The 21,557-nt window shown below is 45.2% G+C and overlaps 1 protein-coding gene across 14 annotated transcripts in view; it reads left to right on the top strand.

The window, feature by feature from the left end:
• Positions 1 to 21,557, top strand: part of BAZ2B (bromodomain adjacent to zinc finger domain 2B) — a 1,380,234-nt gene that overhangs the window by 1,247,968 nt on the left and 110,709 nt on the right. For all 14 annotated transcript variants that reach the window (XM_086956655.1, XM_086956643.1, XM_086956644.1 and 11 more), the window contains one exon: positions 11,247 to 11,518. In XM_086956655.1, coding sequence (XP_086812781.1) covers positions 11,247 to 11,518 — 272 coding nt within the window. The remainder of the gene's footprint in view (positions 1 to 11,246; positions 11,519 to 21,557) is intronic.

The raw sequence follows: 21,557 nt of genomic DNA on the forward strand, positions 1-21,557 counted from the left end.
TCCAGAGGGTATTAGGGCTCATTCAACTAGAGCTAAGTCGTCAACCTCTGCATTGGCTAGAGGTGTTCCTGTAGAGGATATTTGTAGGGCGGCAACTTGGTCTTCCCTCCACACTTTCGCGAAGCATTACTGCTTGGATTCCGAAGTCAGGAGGGACGGCCACTTTGCGCGCTCTGTCCTTCAGGATTTCCTGGTTTAGAAGAGTGGACAGCCTCCTTCCTGGAGTGGGGACTGCTGTGGGACTCTATTCACAAGGTGAGGAATCCACACGGCAGATGTATCTATCAGAAGAACAAGTTACTTACCTTCGGTAACGCTTTTTCTGGTAGATACTATATCTGCCTGTGGATTCCTCACTGACCCACCCGCCTCCCCGTTGTCCACTCTTCTATGCCAGAGTTATTGTGCTGTAATGTATATTTATTTTGATGTCAAGGAAATGTTTCATTTTCTTTCCTGCATTTGCTTTGCACTGTGTGTTTTGCCTTGACTTTTGTATACTGTGTATACTTTGTATATATCTACTGTCATTGGTCCGTCCGTGTGCCTCGATGGCACGGAAAAAAGGCGGAACTGATGGCATCACGCCGGCGTGGGCCTATTATAGGCGTCGGTGACGTCAGCGGAGTCGCGAGCGGAGCCGTGTCTCTGTGACGTCCTATCCACGTCGGCGCAAGGCTACGAAAAAGAATTTCCGAATGTTGCTGGCGCAAGGGGGATATTCACAAGGTGAGGAATCCACAGGCAGATATAGTATCTACCAGAAAAAGCGTTACCGAAGGTAAGTAACTTGTTCTTTAGGTGCATTACCAATTGGATACTGGGTCACCTTATGAGCCCCTGTACAGTGTACCATAGGTACCCAGGGCATAGGTGCATCCAAGGCCTACCAGGGGCTGCAGCATGTATTATGCCACCCCTGGCTGGCCATTCACATTGACACAACTGGCTGGTCACTTAGCTGGGGCAAGGTCATGTAATCACCCCTTGCTTAGATATAGTATACCTACATCTAACCTTATATCTAGACACATCTAGACACATATACACCTATAAGTCACTCCTATGGCAGGCCTTAACAATCCTGGAGGCAGAGTGCTTGGTTTTATGTGAGATGGTGCTCTAGCATGAGCTGAGCCTGTCTATAGCTTTCGGAACCCTGTCCTTATAGCTGTTCTAGGAAATTGCCATACCATATACTCTTAAGTGCATTATGAACCTTGCGGTTAAATGCTAACTCTGGTTTGGCTTTATCAAAACATGTCGAGTAAGGTGTCATACGATTTTGAATACTACCCCCGTCGCCAGTTCTGGCGACGGGGGTAGCATTCCACCCTTCTAGAGGGAGAAGACATGTTGTTCCTACTATTCCCGGTTAAAGTTAACCAGAGCCTCAGCATCACAAAATGGATGCTGCCAACACAGACACAAGTCTGACCTCCTGCTGCTGGGAGTCCTTCCAGCGAGGGAGGCTTGGACAATAGGTTTCCTGTCTTGGGAGGTGCTAGCACCACCCCAGACAGGCTTTTGTGTATTGGGGCAGGGAGGGCTGAACGAAAGGAGAGACTGCCTGGGGCACACAAGGTGTCCCATGCACGGTCCAGTTCAAACCGGTGCTGGGGCACTTCAGCCCCAGCTCTGGCGCGAAACTGGACAAAGGGAAAGGGGTGTAACCACCCCCTTCCCTGGTCCCACCCATAGGAGGGACCTAGCAGGTAATCCAGCCCCTAGATTTGGTATATAGGTAGGAGCTGAGTCCCAAGACTTTAGATTAATCCTGACTGAAACTCTGAAACAAAACTCTGGACCTTCGACGATCTACTTTGCAAGAAGACGACTGAATAATCTCCCTTGTGGTCAATAAGTGACCACCCTGCACAAGCAGGCACCATCCAGCGATCAACGGCTTGCTTTGACGCCACCGGAGCCCGAGCACAGAGCCGGACAAGAACCGGACTTCCAGACATCCAACAGCCCGATCCACAGTCCCAGCAAAGCTGCGACCCGTGGAGGCGACGAGAGACGTGGGACCGGCCATCTTGAAAAGTCTGCGACTTGCTAATTGTGCAGCACCCAAGGCACCCTCGAAGCTGTGCATTCGGGATTGAGAAGCCCCAGCCCCGAGCATCATCTGCACAGAAGATCAGCCCTGCACACTGCACAAGTTCTGCGTGGGGCCCTTCTGCATTTTCCTGCTCGACGCGTCTGCCCGGTCACTTGCCCGCTGGCTAGTGGCCATCTTGGCGACGATCCTTTGAATTTACACCGCTGGTCTGGGTGCTCCAGACTGGCCCTTGCTTCACTCAAAAGAAGCAGCCCCTCAGGCCTTGCTGGTCTGAGGAGGAAGCCAACTTCGTTTCCTGCGTGGGTTGCCTTTGCCAAGGCTTGTTGACTCCAATTCTGAAGCCGACACCGCCGACAGCGAGAGCCTTGTGGGACAGTCCGTGCATGACTTTCGGTCGTCGTCGATGCCTCCTGGTCCACGTGGCTGCAGTGACAAGCTTCACAACAGCACCTGATTGCTTCACGACATCGCCTGGTTCCTTCCTGGTCACTGGCTAGTGACCCAGACTCTGTCCCCTCTGCTTTCAGGTCCTCTTCATCTTCGATCCACCCTTGGATCCACGCAGACACTTCTCTCCTGGTCGCCTGCAGCATCTTTCTTCCAGGCTCCATAGGATTCAACGAAGAAACCCGACACACTTTGACCCCTATGCACCCGCTTCCTGTGGGTGAGGTAAGGCGAGTACTTCGGTGCTCCTGTGGGTATCAACTATCCAACTGTCTAGGTTTCAAGTAACTTTCACCGAGTCCAGTCAGAAGTACCCTAAAAGAACTAGTTTGTAACGTGTACGTTCCAATTCATTCTCTATGGTAACATGCATTTGTGATTAGACACTGCACACGCCTCCCGTGGGTCTCCTGCTTCCTAACTCTTGGTATTTAAGCGTAGCCCCAGCGATTCCCTGGGCCCTAGGCCTATTCACTTTTTGTGTAGTGGTCCTTATACCACTATATTAGTGTATGGTTTAGCTTGCCCCTAGGGCCCTACTGTATTTTGTGCAACTTAATGTATTTTAAATGAATATCTTGTATTGTGCTTGTGCCTCTAACCTCATAAAGAGTTCAGAGGGTTTGTCTAGTAATAAATAACATATATATTTTATATATATCCTGTGTGGTGTCCTTTCATTTGGTATTAAAGGGGTTACATATGGTAAAACAGCTGGCTTTACATTCCCTCTTGAGTTTAGCCTAAGACTGTTTTGTCCATGCTACCCCTAGGATAGCTGGTCTATAAGGTTGACTTTACAACCATCACCATAAGGGTTGTTTGGACTGGTGCAAGGTGCTCACTAGAATAGTGAACATCATATACCAGGCCAACTTCTCACATCCACCTCCAACTCCCTACTGTGGTCATCAGTACTAACCTCCTGACAGAAGTGCTTCAGCCGGCGGCTACCTTTTTATAAGCCACTGCTGCCCTTTGATGAGGCTCTTTCTGACGTTCTTTTGGGCACCTGGTTCAGGCCCAACACAGGGGCTTGTGTGCACATAGGAACGTGGCCCGACGACATCACCCGGCCCCGGGCGACCCCATCTTCGTCTCCCAAACCTCCCCCGCCGCCCCCCCTCCAAGAGACTGGAACAATTTGGGAAGAAGATTTTTTCTTCTGCCAGTTCAGGGCTGCGGTCTGTGAACACTGTATGCCTCTTGGGACGTTATTCCCACTCTGTGTGGGATATGGTGGTGCAGGTTCTGCCTCAGTGTCTGGAGGAGGTGTGGCCATCACTGAGGGGAGAGATGCAGCCAAGTTCATAATACGATGTGGCCTTGACACCTCCGACTCGCTGGGCAGAGCGATTTGCACGACAGTGGTGCTCCTCCGCCACGCCTGGCTTTTGACTACTGGCTTCACTGGGGATGTCCAGAACACCGTGATAGACATGCTCTTTGATGGCATTTACCTTTTTGGCAACAAGGCAGATAGTGACTTGGAGCGCTTAAAGGACTCATGGGCTACGGCCAAGTCCTTGGGCCTTTCGGCCACTCGCCCTCCTCCGCCTTCTGCTTTTCGCTACTTCCGTGTCCACGGAAGGGGCGCCCCAGCAAGTTCGCTTCAGAGCCACAGGCCGCAGCAGTAGCAGTCTCAGCGCGGCCGCGGACATGGGACCCGCAGAGGCGGGTCAGTGGGCCAGCAGGCATGTCAGGCCACTTCCACCCCGGCCACAACTGCCCCAAAATCTTCCTAGTCTGGTCTTTTAGGCCCATCAAATGCCAGTGGGCGGCAGGATTCGCCATCACCTCCCCTACTCGCACACCATCACTTCAGACAGGTGGGTTTTACAAATAGTCCGAAGAGGTTACTCCTCCCCTTCAAGACTACCCCGCCAGCCATGCCACCCCAGTACCACTGCATGTCTGGGGATCATTTGGCACTTCTTCAACAGGAAGTCGCGGCCCTCTTGGCCAAGGGGGCCATCAAACGCGTTCCTGCGCCAGAAGTAGGACCTTGTAGTTATTCCCACTTTTTTCTGATGCCCAAGAAGGACAAGGGCTTGCATCCTATCTTGGACCTCAGGGACGTCAATCGCTTCCTCCGGAAGGGGAAGTTCAAGATGCTAACTCTAGCTCAGGAAATGTCTGCTCTCGACCCTGGAGACTTTCAGTTTACTGTGCTCCCCTTTGGCCTTACCAGTGCCCCTCGGATGTTCAAGAAAGTGATTGCGGTGGGCGCAGCTCATCTCTGCAGATCAGGGGTTCCAGTGTTCCCCTATCTCGACGACTGGCTGTTGAAGGCGGGCTCGCCCCAGCTAGTCGTCTCCCACCTTCAGACTATAGCCTACCTCCTGCATTTGCTGGTGTTCTCCATCAATGTACCGAAGTCGCACCTGATTCCCACTAAGAAGCGCCTCTTCATCAGAGCGGTTCTGGATACGACGCAGTTTCGGGCCTATACTCCCGAATGCCGAGTCCAGGATATTCCGATCTTTTGGCCTCTATCCTCGGTTTTGGTCAGGATGACCATGAGGTGGCTGGGCCTCATGACCTCCTGCATCCTTCTGGTCACTCATGCCAGATGGCATATGCGAGCTTTGCAGTGGGACATGAAGTATCCAGTGGGCGCAGCATCAGAGGAGCCTGTCCTATTACATCTAGATCTCGGAGGGCACTGCACAGCATCTGCAGTGGTGGCTCATGAACCAACAATGGGTCCAGGGCAGATGCCTCTCCCTTCCCCAACTGGAGCAGAAAGTGGTGACTGACGCATCCCTCCTGGGATGGGGGGAACCACATGGGAGAGGCGGAGAGCAGAGGCCTCTGGTCTCTGGCTGAGTCTAGGCTCCATATCAACCTTCTTGAGCTTCGGGCGATTCGACTTGCACTGAAAGCATTCCTTTCCTCTGTCAAAGGAAACGTGGTGCAGGTGTCCACAGACAACACCACCGACATGTGGTACTGCAACAAACAGGGCGGGGTGGCGTCGTGGACCCTATCTCAGGAGGCTCTGGACGTGGCTGGAACAGCAGGGCATTTCCCTGTTGATTCAACACCTGGCAGGTTCCCTGAACGCCAGGGCGGACGAACTCAGCCGCAGGTGCATGATGGATCACGAATGGTGTCTTCACTCTGATGTGGCGCAAGGTCTCTTTCGACAGTGGGGAGAGCCTTGGTTAGATCTATTCGCCATCGACGTGAATGCGCAATGTCAGCAACTCTGAGCGCTGGAATTTCCAAGGCGGTACTCAGCGATTTTCATCGCAAGTGGAGTTGCGGTCTGTTGTACGCCTTTCCGCCTATACCACTTCTGCCCAGAGTGCTGAAGAAGATTAGGCGCGACCGGGCCCAAGTCATTCTTGTGGTGCTGGACTGGGCTCGAAGATTTTGGTATCCCGAGCTACTCAGTATGACGATCGATCCCCCGCTCTGACTGCCTTTTAGGGAGGATCTTCTGTCGCAGCAGCAGGGGACGGTCCTCCACCCGAACCTTTACAGTCTGCACCTGCTTGCATGGAGAATGAGCGGCGGCAGTTGATTCCTTTTCACTTTCCTCCTGAAGTCTGTGATGTCATTCTGGCAGCCAGGCGTCCCTCCACTAAGTTGGTATAAGCCTGCAGGTGGAACAAATTTGTGGCATAGTGCACAGCAAAGGCTGTGGATTCCCTTTCTGCCCCTCTTTCTGAAGTTCTTCTATTCCTCCTTTCTTTGGCCCAACAGGGCTCTGCTCTGGACACTATCAAGGGCTATCTTCCTGCGATATCGGCCTTACTCAGGGTCCCTGATCAGCCCTCTATTTTCGAGTCCCCTGTTGTAAATGGCATTACTCCTCTTTTCCCTCCTATTCCTTTCGGAATGCCACAGTGGGACTTTAATCTGGTTCTAACATGTTCCATATTCTCCTACACCTATCGAATATGATGAGGAAGAAGACATGGCTGAAGATACTCAGGATGATTTTATACAACCTGACGATCAAGGAAACCAGGATGACACATGGAGTGACCATAATGATCCTGATGACATATATGATACACAACCCATTCCCGATCCCTCTCCATACCCCACAAAGCCATCTCCTACTGACAACACTGTCGCTTTTAACCAGTTAGTGGACAGAGCAGCTCAGTTTCATGGCGTACACATGCACACTGACCCTATAGACGAGGATTTTCTATTTAATACCATCCCAACATGAGAGAAGAGTGTATGTGAACTCCCTATGCTAAAAGGAGTACTAAAGCACACACCAGACATCTTTAAAGATCCAGCCAGGGCGCGTGTCCTCAATCCAAAAATTGAGAAAAAATGTAAACCGCCCCCTACAGACCCCTCTTATATCAGGACTCGGCTACCACTAGACTCCCTAGTTGTATCTAATGCTAGGAAAAGAGCAAATTCACAAACAGGTGATGCTCCCGCTCCTGACAAGGAGTCAAACATTTTAGAAGCCTCAGGGAAAAGAGCAATCCTCTCAGGCAGCAAGCACCTGGAGGATTGCCAATACCCAAGCTCTCCTAGCACGCTATGACAGAGCACACTACGACCAACTGGAGGGATTATTACAACACCTACCAGAACCCCATAAGGCAAAAGCAAACAACCTAATACAAGAAGGGAAATTCATCACTAATGCATCCATAAAATGCGCCCTTGATGTACCTGATATAGCTGCTCGGTCTGTCAACACTAGTGTATTGCTACGCCGGCATGCCTGGCTCTGCATTTCAGGATTCAAAAATGAAGTGCAGTCTACCATACTTAATCAACATATAAACCAGGATTTCTTATTTGGCCCTGCGGTTCATATCATCTTAGAAAAGATGAAAAAAGATACTGACACCGCTAAGTCCATGGGTGCACTTCAATTTCAACAGTCTAGGAGCTCCTTTCGTCGCTCCTCCTTTCGAGGCTCAGGCAGAGGCAACACATCCCAAACTTCTTCATCATTCAAGAGCCCTACACAAGGCACCTTTAATAGAGGCTCCAATAGAGGAGGTTATAGATGGAACAATAACAAGGGCAGAGGACGTGGTAATAATAACACCCGAGCCTCCACCGCCACCAAATAGTTACTTTTTAACACTCCCTCCAGACAACTTAACACCAGTCGGAGGCAGAGTAACACAATTCCTACCAGTCTGGAACGATATCACTACAGACAAGTGGGTGAGACAAATTATCCAGTATGGTTACTGCCTGGAACTCATTTCTACTCCACCCAACATACCACCCAAACATCGTCCAATATCAAAAGAACACATCACACATCACGAGCATTCATGCTCGATAAGGGCGCCATAGAGCCAGTCCCATTACAACATCAAGGGACAGGGATATACTCTATATACTTCCTCATTCCCAAAAAAGACGGCTCCCTCAGACCAATATTAGACCTTTAAACCAATACATATTCTCAGATCATTTCCATATGATCACTCTCAACAGGTACTCCTACTACTCCAGCAAGGCGACTTCCTCGCCACATTAGACCTCAAAGATGCATACTTTCACATCCCCATACATCCAGCTCACAGGAGATACTCCAGGTTCACAATAGAGGGTCAGCACTACCAATTCAAAGTTCTCCCCTTCAGGGTAACTACAGCACCAAGGGTTTTTACAAAATGCCTAGCAGTAGTAGCAGCACACCTCAGGAGGCAACACATCCATGTGTTCCCCTACCTCGACGTTTGGCTCATAAAAGCCAACTCATACGCACAGTGTGCCAGCCATACCTCACAGACAATCTAGCTACTGCACAGTCTGCACTTTTCCATAAATTACCCAAAATCACATCAGCAATATCTGGGAGCAACAATAGACACCTCCATAGCAAAGGTATATCCAAATCCAGCCAGGATAGCCAACATACAATCTCTCATTCAAAAATTTCAGCCACAACACTCCCTGCCGGCTTGAGTGTTCATGCAGCTTATAGGCATGATGGTCTCCTGCATATTCATCGTCCCTCATGTTCGGCTTCAAATGCGCCCCTTACGGGAATGCCTAGCACGCCAGTGGAACCAAGCTCAAGGACAACTAAAAGACCTAGTGTTGGTAGACAGTTGCACTTACCGCTCTCTGCAGTGGTGGAACCCACAAAACCTTTCCAAGGGGTGACTGTTCCAAGAGCTGGTTCCACAGGTAGTATTAACAGCGGACGCATCACTGACAGGATGGAGAGCCCATCTCCTTCAGTATACAGTCCAAGGTCTCTGGACAGGCAAACAAAAGACACTACATATAAACCACTTAGAGTTACTGCCACTATTCCTAGCAATGAGAGCCTTTCAGAAATACTTGCACAACAAGGCCGTGTTAATGGACGGACAACATGACCGCCATGTACTACATCCAAAAAAGGGGGGGGGGGGGGGGGGGACACACCAACTATCTCATCTAGCACAGAGCATATGGAAGTGGGCAATTCCACAAAACATTTATCTCCTGGCAGAACACCTCCCAGGAATAGACAACCAGATAGCAGACCTACTAAGCCGACACAGTCAGCAAGTACACAAATGGGAGGTTCATCCTCAAGCTCTCCAACCTTTCTTCCAAAAGTGGGGACATCCAGATACAGATCTGTTTGCCACAAACGAAAACTCAAAATGCCCGTCCTTCGCCGCCAGGTTCCCACAACCATTGTCACAAGGCAATGCGATATGGATAAACTGGTCAGGCAGATTTGCGTACCCTTTTCCACCAAACCCCACTGATTCCATTAGTGGCAGGCAAACTAAGGCAACAATCACTCACGATGGTCCTGGTTGCTCCCACATGGGCAAGACAACCATGGTACACAATGCTCCTAGAACTCTCAGTGGTTCCTCACCAAAGACTGCGCCTCTCGCCACAACTGCTAACAAAGAACCATGGAGAAATCAGGCACCCAGATCCCAATCAGATGAACCTAGCGATCTGGCTCCTGAGGTCTTAGAGTTCGGATATCTTAACTTGCCTCCAGACTGTATGAACATTATCAAGGAAGCAAGGCGTCCCACTACCAGAGCATGCTTCGCAGCTAAATGGAAAAGATTTGTAATTTATTGTAATAATAACCAAATCAATCCATTGGATCCCTCCATCCAAAATTTAATCTGTTACCTGCTACATCTTCAGATATGTAACCTAGCATATTTATCCATAAGGCTACACCTTGCTGCTATAGCAGCATATCTTCAAAACAGACAACATGTGTCCCTATTCAGAAATCCCACCGATCAAAGCTTTTATGGAGGGACTTAAAAGAATTATCCCTCCAAAGCATCCACCTTCTCCAGTCTGGAACTTAAACATAGTACTTGCCAGACTCATGGGACCCCCTTCGAACCACTTCATTCATTTGAATTACAATGCTTAACATGGAAGGTGGCATTTTTAATTGCTATTACCTCCCTCAGGCGAGTGAGTGAGCTACAGGCACTAACCATTCAGGAACCTTTCATGCAAATACACCACAATAAAATGGTGCTTCGTACAAACCCTAAATTTATGCCAAAAGTTATATCCACTTTCCACATCAATCAGTCCATAGAATTGCCAGTTTTCTTTCAAAACCTGCAATCCGTGGCCTAAAGAGCTCTACACACACTAGACGTTAAAAGAACTCTGTTATATTACATTGAAAGAACAAAATCATTCAGAAAGACAAAGCAACTATTTGTAGCTTCTAAGGCAGGAATAGCCAGATGGATAGTTAAATGTTAAATGTATTCAAATATGTTATCAAAAGGCAAAGCGCACTTTAACAGTTCCCCCAAAAGCCCACTCAACGCGTAAAATGGGGGCATCCATGGCTTTCCTAGGAAATATTCCCTTAGAAGACATATGTAGGGCAGCTACATGGTCTACCATACACACTTTCACTAAACACTACTGTGTTGACGTGCAAGCTAAGTAACAAGCTGCTGTAGGCCAGGCTGTCCTTAAAACTCTTTTTCAAACCACTGCAGCTGATGCAGGCCACCACCGCTAGAGGAGAAACTGCTATATAGTTAATGCTAAGATATGAATTCAGCAGCCCACATGCCTCGAACGGCAAATGCTACTTACCAGTATGCATCTGTTCTTGGCATGTAGGGCTGCTTACATTCATATACCCACCCTCCTCCCCGGTGCCTATCACAGCTGCATGGTTATCTTCCTTACATATATTTACATGGTCATCTCTTACTTTCCGATACTCCATCTTTGTCACAATGGCGAAAAACAATCTGAAGATGGAGAAGATGCCCATGCGCACTGTAGTCCAGGGGAGGAGTCACCTATCTTGTGATACTTCGAAGACTCTTCCAAGACAACAAGGTGCAAACATCCGGAACCAACACTAGGGGCGATCTATGCTAAGATATGAATGTCAGCAGCCCTACATGCCAAGAACAGATGCATACTGGTAAGTAGCATTTGCCTTCTAGTACAAATTACAAGATAACCGTTGAATGACAGTTAACGCTCCAGATCTGTGTCAGTTGGCACAGAAAGAAAGGAACTGACACCAGCGCGTGCAGGTGATATATAAAGGCATTACCTAAGGTAGGTAACTTATTCTTTTACTACTCCTTTTTTTTTCATTATATTGGGTTAGGGAGCTGTCTCAAGAAAACTAATTTCTGCTTAGTATATTAGTTTAAAGAGGCAGTCTTTAAATCTATGTTGTACTAATAATCCTCTATGAAGGTTGCACTTGTTATCTGCACTATTATGGCCTGTTTGTAATCGTGCCTTTCATGTTTTGTAGGCAAGTGGCCAAACGCCTAAGGTACAGAAAACCTTAGTCAAAGGCAAAAGGAGTAATGAGCACAAGAGAGGAAGAAGCTTGTCCTTCATAGGTGACACTGAAGACGAGGACTCTTCAACTATGGGTAGCCCTACAAAAAAAGGAGGAAAAGAAGCTAAGAAAAGGAAAGCCGATGAGAATAATAGTGGTAGCCAATTAAAACAAGAGAGTTCTCCATGCTTTAAGAAAGCTAAAACAACAAAGGACACCTCGAACGACCTCGCAGCATGCAGGTATTTCTTCTACATAAGCATTATTTATCAATGCGCAAATCCTTAACCTCTGTATTTATAATGGGCATTTCTCTGTAAAGGATCAATGCTGGATCTATAAGCCTGGACAGTTTACTTCTTTGAAAAGGAGCACGCATTCACACTCACGTGTGCAGATGCACATGCCCTGACCCGTTTGGTGGATCCGATTCACAAAACATTTACCCACTAAAGTTTGTATGTTGGTGTGTAAATAGACTGTTTTACTAGTCAGTCTCTGTATTGTGTTCACAAAACATGAATTCACACTTGTTGTAGGATTAAACCAGAACTTACTTTACACCAGTGTGCTTTAAAGATATGTATAAAAAGAAAATCTGCTTCAAGGGGCCAGGAATGGGCATTCCACGGCATGAATTTTGCAAAAAGATTGTGACCACCCACAGCCCTGAGAGTTGGAGGCTATTCACAAACATTTGCAAGTGACATTCCCACCCTGGATCCAGTGAAGAATATATTCCTGTCAAGGAAATTAGTATCAAGGGTAGGAATGGAGAAGGAACCTCTGTGTGAATGCCTAGGAAGATTACATTAGTGCCTGCTAGTTTCTTTATACATGTGTTTTAGTTAGCTAGCATAAGTGCAGTTAACTAGGCATTTACTCATGCTTACATGCACAACATATACATACAAATGTGTTTGCTACTGGAAAGCTACAACTGTCGAAATAAGCATACATTTATTTCCAGCTGTAGGGGAAAACCTTTAGGACCTTTTTGTGAATTGGGTCAGCGAGTTTTTGTTTCATATAAACAATATTGGTTGTCAAACAAGGGTTGTTCTGCAAAACATAGTTATTAGCTTATTAGCAAAATATGTCTACCAACCAGTGATGATGCACCCTGCCTTGTTTTAGATGAGCTCTTGATTGTATATATTTTAATACATTTAAAAGACATTTTTCACATTTATTTTCGCTTGTGTCCAGTGTGATCAAAGGAACACATCATAAGAAGGACCTCAAACATACTGTAAGTTTTCTTTGTATACATTGTCACAAAAGTGTTCGGTTGTGAGGAGAAATGCACTTTGCATGGCTTTGCAAAACTATGGCCCCTCATCTGGAGAGCTCTGTAGATTTCTCTATCAAAGAGCTTGGCACTGATGAAAGCCCTACATATACTCTAGGGTGACAAGATTCTGAAAAGCAAATGAACCGGGATAGACCACCCAGATATAGAAGTAACACTAAACACGGACAGTGGTGTGTGTGTGTGTGTGTGTGTGTGTATATATATATATATATATATATATATATATATATATATATATATCCTATTAAGGAAAACACCCGCAGCGGAGGCCCATTCACGGGTCTTTCAATCCGGCAGAACATTGCACATCAAACCAGCACTTCAACTCCCATAATCCTTAACGCTGTTCTATCTAAGCAGCCTATCCGGAGGCGCGCTATTATAGGAGTGAAAAGGGAGGTGCGGTAGTGCTCTTCATCCGCCAGAAGCCTCTGAAGAAGAAGTATCGAAACGCGTCAGGCAGGCGTGTGACTGCTAAAAGGTATCCGCTGAAGATTTTTTTCCATACCTTTCAATAAAGGCTGAGGCTTGGAGCCTTCGGTGGTGTTCGAGTGATTCCTAAGCTACGGTACCAAGCTAGAGCTTCAATATATATATTAAATTATAGCCGTTTATTTGTGTTGCAACATGATCTCCAGCGACGCGCTCAGGAGTAGGGAAACAGCGGCTGAAGCCCTTTACGAGAACTTACCAGCTAACACGACGACAACTTCACATGAAAGTCGTACTACTCCGACTAACAGCAATGTGAGAGATTTGTTAAAAACATTAGAGAAATTACTCCGAAGTGAGTTATCCAAGTGGTGGGAGAAGAAGTCCCTTGAAAAATATCTTGAAGCCAATCGCGTTCCAAGGGGCTTAAGAGTGTTAATTGTTCCGACCTATGAAAACCCTGACCCAAGGATGCTACAAGAATGGGCGGAAAACAATTTACAATCTTCCAAAAATATGTTACTGATTCTTATCAAATACGCCCATTCAGACAGAGAAGCTTTACTGACTGAAATTGATCGGGTGAATGGATTATTGGAAGCCACAGGTGAAACCGAATTGATCAACAACACTCGTAAAGAAATAGATCAGAGACTGACTAAGTTAGAACAAACTATCCAAGAGCGAAAAATTCATAAATTCGCACGTGATAAGCAAGACTATGCGACTGGTCGCATTTTTACCTTTGCGCGTAAATACGATTCATATAAACGCAAAGCTATGTCGGTCCAACAAAAACCGGGCGCAACAGTTGATCAAACGGCACACACATGTTCCGCCCTCACAAATGAGGACAATTTATCAGTAGCATCTTTCAGTGGGTCCGCAGAGAGTTTAACAACCACGGCTGCAGGGCCCATTGATTTAACCAACTTTACAGTGGTGGACGAATTAAATTTTGTCAGCGAGGACCGGAGGTACTCTCTGCGCTCACGGAACAATCCTCAACCAGCAGGCAAAGCGGCAGTCAAAAACGCTGCTGCAGGAGGCGCATTACCAAAACGAGGTGGAGGGCGAGGCAACACTCGCAGGAATTGGAACAAGTAACCACCACTCAAGATAACACAGTAATTAACCTGACTGACTTGGTACTTTCAAAGGCGGAGGAGCAACTTCTTTCTCTAGGCCTTTCTTACTGTCCTAATGATTTCTCTTATATTCAATCACGTATCGATGTTTTTAAATTCATTAGGAAAATTAAACTGATACATTTTTTGATCCACCCTGAAACATCTGGAATGGAACACATGAGCAGGCAGTACTCTTTGTCAAAGATATTAACATTAACAACTGGAACCTTAAATTCACTGCAAACATTACATCAAGTTCTGCAGAGTTTTTAGATGTCCAAGTGTATTTTGACCAGGGTGAGATTCATACTAAACTACACAGGAAAAGCACTGCGTGTAATTCCATCCTTCACGCCCGCAGTGCCCACCCCCCACATACAATCAACAGCATACCGTTAGGCGAATTTATTTGCATCAAAAGTATATGCAGCAGTTCTGATACAACTAACCAGTGTTTGGCTGACTCTATGGAAAGATTCTTTAGGCGTGGCTATAAAGAAGATACTTTAGACCGCACCCTCTCAAAAGCCTTAGCACGCCCGAGGGAGGAACTTTTGACCCAGAGAGCCAATATCACCTTAGACTCAGTTACTGATGGGTCTGTTTGTTTTATCACCACTTACTGTTCCCAAGTGCGCAAATTAAGAAAGATCATCAAGTCAGAGTGGCCGATTGTGTTAACGGATGTTATCCTAGGCCCGATTTTACCCAATTACCGGCTATTACTTTCAGGAGGGCTCCTTCCATGAAAGATCTTTTGGATAAAACACAACCTGAGCTCCCACCTAAAACTTCCTGGCTCACTAAACCAGGCTTTTTCAGGTGCACTTCGTGCCGGGCTTGCACTTTTGCTGTTAATGTACCCAATATACTTCAGCTTTCAGTGAGAAACTTATACAGATAAAAGAACATCTCACTTGTCGCAGTGATTTTGTGGTGTACCAACTTACCTGCACATGCTCACTTTCGTATATTGGTAGCACAAAGCTGCAAGCAAACCAACGTATCTTGCAGCATATACGAGCAATAGTGAATTCTGACATGAATTATCCAGTGGCTCGCCACTTCAAGGCAGTGCATGATAAAAAACTTAAAGATCTAAAATACACCTTATTATGCTCAGTTGCTAACCCCGGCCGGGGTGGTGATCGCGAAAAACTTTTGAGACAAAGGGAAGCATATTTCATACTGCTGCTTGATACGAGATCTCCTAATGGTTTGAACGCTTTTGATGAATTACATCATTTTTTATAAATGTGTTGATTTTTTGAATCATTTGTCTTTTGAGGTTTATCATTGTCTGTTTGAAAATGAATTATAGAGTAAATGTACAATCATGATGATATTTTATATCATACAGTGAAAGCCATGCTATAGGTTCTAGAAGGGTTTCAACCGTCTGAATTTTAACATATCATTTATTGTAAATATGATCTTGCTTTTCACGTTTTTTTGGCACTTGCACTTTATAGAGTCAAGCATTTGAGAAATAGATATGTCAGAGATGTTCTAATAAGACTGAACTTGAAGGGGAGTGTTGCATTGAATTATAGTCGCATCTTGCACTTGCAATTGATTTATTCACATCATTAACATGTGTAATAGCAAATGCAGTAGAGATTGAGTATTTCAACACTTTATAACTAATTTTGTTTCAATGCCTTAAACAATAGTTTTTCAATATGAATAGATTTAACTATATCATTTTGTTTACACATGTTTGTTTCACCCCTTCATTCATAAGCACTATGCTTTAATTGTCTTTTTGGTTGTATCTCGCCATTTGGATCTGTTTACAATCTTTTGATTCTGTGCTTGATTCATATCACTTTCCACCCATGCGTTCTGTTTCGTTAGGCGCATGGGCTTTTATTGTCCATAAAATGCTCGGCCTACTCCCGACTCGTCATGTGACCAAGCTCCATTCGCGGAGCGAAACGCGTCAGGGAGGGCACTTGCTCTGACACTTTTAAATAAATTTTTGCACTGCTGACACTTCCACCGGTGTTATGGCCTCAATGATTTAACATTAAATTGATTGTGGAGAGGAGGTCTGCGCCCGTTCAGGACTGCAGCGAGAAGCGGTCGGGATTCCTTATATATATATATATATATATATATATATATATATATATATATATATATATATATATATATATATATGGACTCACTGGGGAATTGGAGCAACAGAGGCACTTCATAATACTAAGAGGGCATTTGAAAAAGGACTACTTCCGAAACGCGTCATGCCCGAAAATTTTAATAAATGGTGTTTATCAAAGCCCCGCTGTGCCGCCTCAAATCTACTTCGAAACGAGGAAGATTTCCTGTGGAAATGTTAGCGTGCTCTCACCGGCACGCGAGGATGGCCCTCCCTCAAGCGTTAGGGGAGTCGTTAAGTTGTGAAAGACTTCCTGACCGCCTCGCACTATGGAAGCGGTGGAGAAACGCTGCCAAATGGTGGTCTACACTTTGATGGAGGGGTGTTGTTACTACACCGTCTCCACCGTGAAAGGAAATGGGGGGCTGGGAGTTAGGGTTACTAATACCAAATGGAGCCCAGAAAAAGTGCGCAAAACCCCTACCTGGTAAACGTTGCCATCCGAATTCCAATTGGAAACAAGAATCCTGCCGAGAAGTGGAGTCTACAAACAGCGTGATGGAAACACTGCATGCTGGGAGACGAAGTCCCAAAGAGGAAGCGTTGTGACTCCATGCAACGTTTTACCGGGATCCAAACACTACTTCAGTGAATTGGACACTATATAAGGACTCACTGGGGAATTGGAGCAACAGAGGCACTTCATAATACTAAGAGGGTATTTGGAAAAGGGCTACTTACGAAACGCGTCATGCCCGAAATTTTAATAAATGGTGTTTATCAAAGCCCCGCTTTGCCACCTCAAATCTACTTCGAAACGAGGAAGATTGCCTGTGGAAATATATATATATTCTTTGATTCGAAGTTTGGTGTGGTAAAGAACATATATATATATATATATATATATATATATATATATATATTACCTACTGGCGGTCGCCAGTAGGTAGTTATAGTTAGGATAATTTTCAATGTTAAATCTCAACATTCTATTTTGAATAACTTTGGCGCCGGTTGACGAATCTGCCTGAAATTTTCAGGAAAATGGTCTCATGGCGGTCCGGTCCTTCCCTGAAAGTTTGGGGGGGATTCGTCAAGCGGGGGCCGAGATAAAAGGGGGGTCCCAAAACGCGTTTTCCCCATGTTAATTTCCATAGGGCGGTCGATTTCACTTTTAGCCCGAACGGCTGAATGGATTTCCACCAAACTTGGCAAAATTGTAGGGACTGGTAGCCCGATGTGCCTTTGCTATGTCTCAAGATATGTGCTCCAGTGGATTTTGAGTAATTTAGGTTCAAAAAAATATATATATCTATAGGCGCTCTCCCGTGCGCGCACCCGAGTGCGCTCCAGGCGCGGCACGCGACTTGCGCGCAGGAAGCTGATTGGCTCTCAGTTGTCTGTAAACATTCTAAACAGTCCGGAGCGGCCGCCATCTTGTGTCTCGGTAAAATCGAGACACAAGGGGTTTGAAAAAAAAAGGGGCAAATGACCATAAGGGGGAAGAGTAGACCCCCTCTGACCCCCTAGGTTTGATGTAGGGACTAAAATAGGGTCCTGCAGGGCATTAAAATTTTTTTTTCGTTTTGCGCGGGGGAAGCGCATGGTACGCGCACCGGCGAAGCACGGGGAAAATCCAGGATTATATTTATGAAGGCCTTGCGCTGTTAGTTTTGCGCTTCCTGTGCGTCAATTTTTGTGACGCACCAGCGGTGTAAAAAAATGCGCATTGTTATGCAATATTTAAAAAGTGACGCATCTATCTAGATGCGTCACTTTTTAAATATAGTGCAACGAGGTACATTTTATTACACTGCTGGTGTTATGCGTCACTTTTCTGTGCGCACTCCTTATGACATTCCAGATGTGTCATATTTAATGTATGACGAATCATGTTGCAGATACAATATGGCGCAGAGTTTTAAAAAGTGACCCATGTACCTAGATGCGTCACTTTTTAAAAATAGCGTCAGGTATAATGCATGCAGAGGGGGTGTTCTCCCGCAAAAAGCTTTGTAATAGCGACGCAGTGAAATCTTTCAGATTTCACTGCGTCAGTTTTAGGATGCTGTTGCGTCAAAATCTTGTGCCTGCTTTACAGCAGGTGTTAGACTGAGGCAAGACCTTTCATATGCTGCTTTCCCCATTTGAAAGGACACATTACTGGAGTTGCGTCACTTTTGTGACGCACTCCAGCAATGCGTTACTTGGAATGTCATAAGGAGTGCGCACAGAAAAGTGACGCATTGCACCAGTAGTGTAAAAAAATGTGCCGCGTTGCGTTATATTTAAAAAGTGAGGTATCTAGGTAGATGGGTCACTTTTTAAAATCAAGCGCCACATTATATCTGCGTGAGGTATAATGCATGCAGAGGGGGTGTTCTCCCACTAAAAGCTTTGTAATAGCGACGCAGTGAAATGTTTGAGATTTCACTGCGTCACTTTTAGGATGCTGTTGCATCCTTTAAATATAGTGCAACGAGGCACATTTTATTACACTGCTGGTGTGATGCGTCACTTTTCTGTCCACAGTCCTTATGACATTCCAGATGTGTCATATTTAATGTATGACGAATCATGTTGCAAGGAGCTACAGATACGTCAGTATTTCTGACATATGTGTAAACATAAAAGTGATGCGAGGCCGGCGCAAAATTTTGACGCAATAGCATCCTAAAAGTGACGCAGGGAAATCTCATAGATTTCAGTACGTTGTTATTACCAAGCTTTTTGCGCGGGATTGCCCCTCTGCATACAATATACCTGATGCAGATACAATATGGCGCAGAGTTTTAAAAAGTGACCCATGTACCTAGATGCGTCACTTTTTAAAAAATAGTGTCAGGTATAATGCATGCAGAGGGGGTGTTCCTTGCAAAAAGCTTGGTAATAATGACGCAGTGCGTCACTTTTAGGATGCAGTTGCGCCAAAATCTTGCGCCTGCTTCACAGCAAACCTTTCACATGGTGCTTTTTCCATGTGAAAGGACACATTACTGGAGTTGCGTCACTTTTGTGACGCACTCCTGCAATGCGTTACTTTTGTGTTTACAGATATGTCAGAAATACTCCAGTTTATTCACTGTGTCATAACTTTCTTTTCTAACACTCACCTTCTTTCATTCCTCCTACTTCACTTCCTTTCACCTCTCATACCTTTCTGTTCTTTCTTACTCATTCTCCTTTCAATTATCAATGCACTATATTTCACTTACTCTTCATTTTTTAAGATTATAGCTCTTTGATGAGAATTGGAGGTAGTTCTGAAAAGAACTTTTGGTTTTCTTCTTTTAACTGAAGAGGAACAAAAACAGGGAATAGAAACTGCTCAACAGGAGCAAAAAGAAAAGAAAAAAATTAGGGGTGGGAAGGGCAGTGATGGTTCTCCAATGCCCGAACCATGAGCAGGACACTTTGCTCCCCATAGGTGAGGAGTTGATTGCAGTATCTGCATTTGACGACCCCATGGTTGAATGCAGGTTGAATGTTTGCTACCTGCCCCTGAGATTGTTCTCTTCCAGAAGAAGTTGCTCCTCCTGTTGATGTAGAGGCCCCATCTCTGGGAACCTCCTGTGCCAGAGCCCTGACACTTTCCCGGGCAAAATTCTGGGGGTGCCTCCTCTCCACATGTCGGATCATCGTAAAGTTCCCAAAAGAGTATTTTTTTTGGGGGTTACCCCGTGACAGGACCTGTTTGCAGATCCTGCACTCTACTTTTGGTGCATTCACCTTCTTCTGGCCTTCTGGAAACTTAAAAAATTTCCAAATGAAATGTTCCTTCACCTTTGGGGTAGGAGGCTCTTCATCAATGAAGTCATCTTCACTGCTGGATGGTCTGGCAGCCATGATGAATCCAGGAATATGGAGCAGCAAAAAAGGCAGGTCTTTCAGTCACAAAAGTGAAAGAAGAAGTGAAGGAAATGGGTGGGGATTTCATTCATTGTAAAAAAAAACTGTTAGCAACCAATGAAAAGTGTTATTTGAGGGTCACATGACCCGACGCGTTTACGCTGCGCGCTCCGGAGCACTTCCGGGTGCGTTTACGCAGCGCGATCGTAGGCGCTTCCGGGGCGCAAACGTGGCGCGATCGTAGGCGCTTTTCCGTGCGTTTATGCGCCGCGCACGTATGCGCTTCCGAGGGCACTTACGTTGCGCGCCGAAGTGACGTCATCAATCTTTTATAGAAATGCATAATCATTTTCCATATTAAAAAAAACTAATTTTATTTGTATGGTACGAAATGTTTTGCATTATTATTAACTTTTCATTCATATTTTTTTTTCACGAACGACAGTTGCGCTCTGGGTGCGCTTTCAGATGAGCTCTCGGAGAAGCTTACAGGAGAGCTTAGCTGAAAGCTTCCCGGAGCGCGCACCCAGAGCGCAAAAGAAAAAAATTATAAGAAAAAATGAATACTTAAAAAAAAACAGCAAATTGTAAAAAAAAAAAAGGTTAGAAACTCGATATACAAAGGAATTAGCATTTAAAAAACCTATGAAATTCACTGAAAAAACCATAGGTTTCACACCAGTTATAGTTAGGAATTAGCATTTAAAAAACCTATGAAATTCACTGAAAAAACCATAGGTTTCACACCAGTTATAGTTAGGAATTAGCATTTAAAAAACCTATTAAATTCACTGAAAAAACCATAGGTTTCACACCAGTTATAGTTAGCTGGAAATTTTACTGATATAAAACCATTGAAATTCCCACGTTATAGTTAGTCGGACTCACTATAACTTGCGCGTGCAATGCACTGCTGATGACATCACATATTACATCACTCATGACATGGTCAGTGACATCACTCATGACATCACTGATGACACCATCCTTGTGACACAGTGACAGACCTCCTTTCAGTGTAATGTAACCCATGAAACACATATTCAAAAATAGAAACTAATATTTTCAAAAAAGTGGATATACCCATACCAGTTACAACAACCAATTCAGTAATATCACCATCTAATACACATCCACTCATGTGTATGTATATGGGTTATTAGATATTTTTATTAGTATCAGTATGAGTGTCTATATGGTTTGGTGGGGGTATTACTTAGCACATAGATGCATGAGTGACTGACTCTTTGTTTGTATGTGTTTTGAAGACAACATATGTACAGGACTGTATGGGTGGATGAGTGTCTATATGTGTTTGTTAGTGAGTGAATGACTGTCTCACTAGTGTCTTTATCAGTAACTACATATGTTTTAATCTAGTATATATGAATATTGATGTATATAAGTGAGTATATGTGAGAGTAAGAGATTGTAAGAGTTCCTGTTTAAATAAG

This window comes from Lissotriton vulgaris, chromosome 2_1 (genome assembly GCF_964263255.1).
Source record: "Lissotriton vulgaris chromosome 2_1, aLisVul1.2, whole genome shotgun sequence".
NCBI lineage: Eukaryota > Metazoa > Chordata > Amphibia > Caudata > Salamandridae > Lissotriton > Lissotriton vulgaris.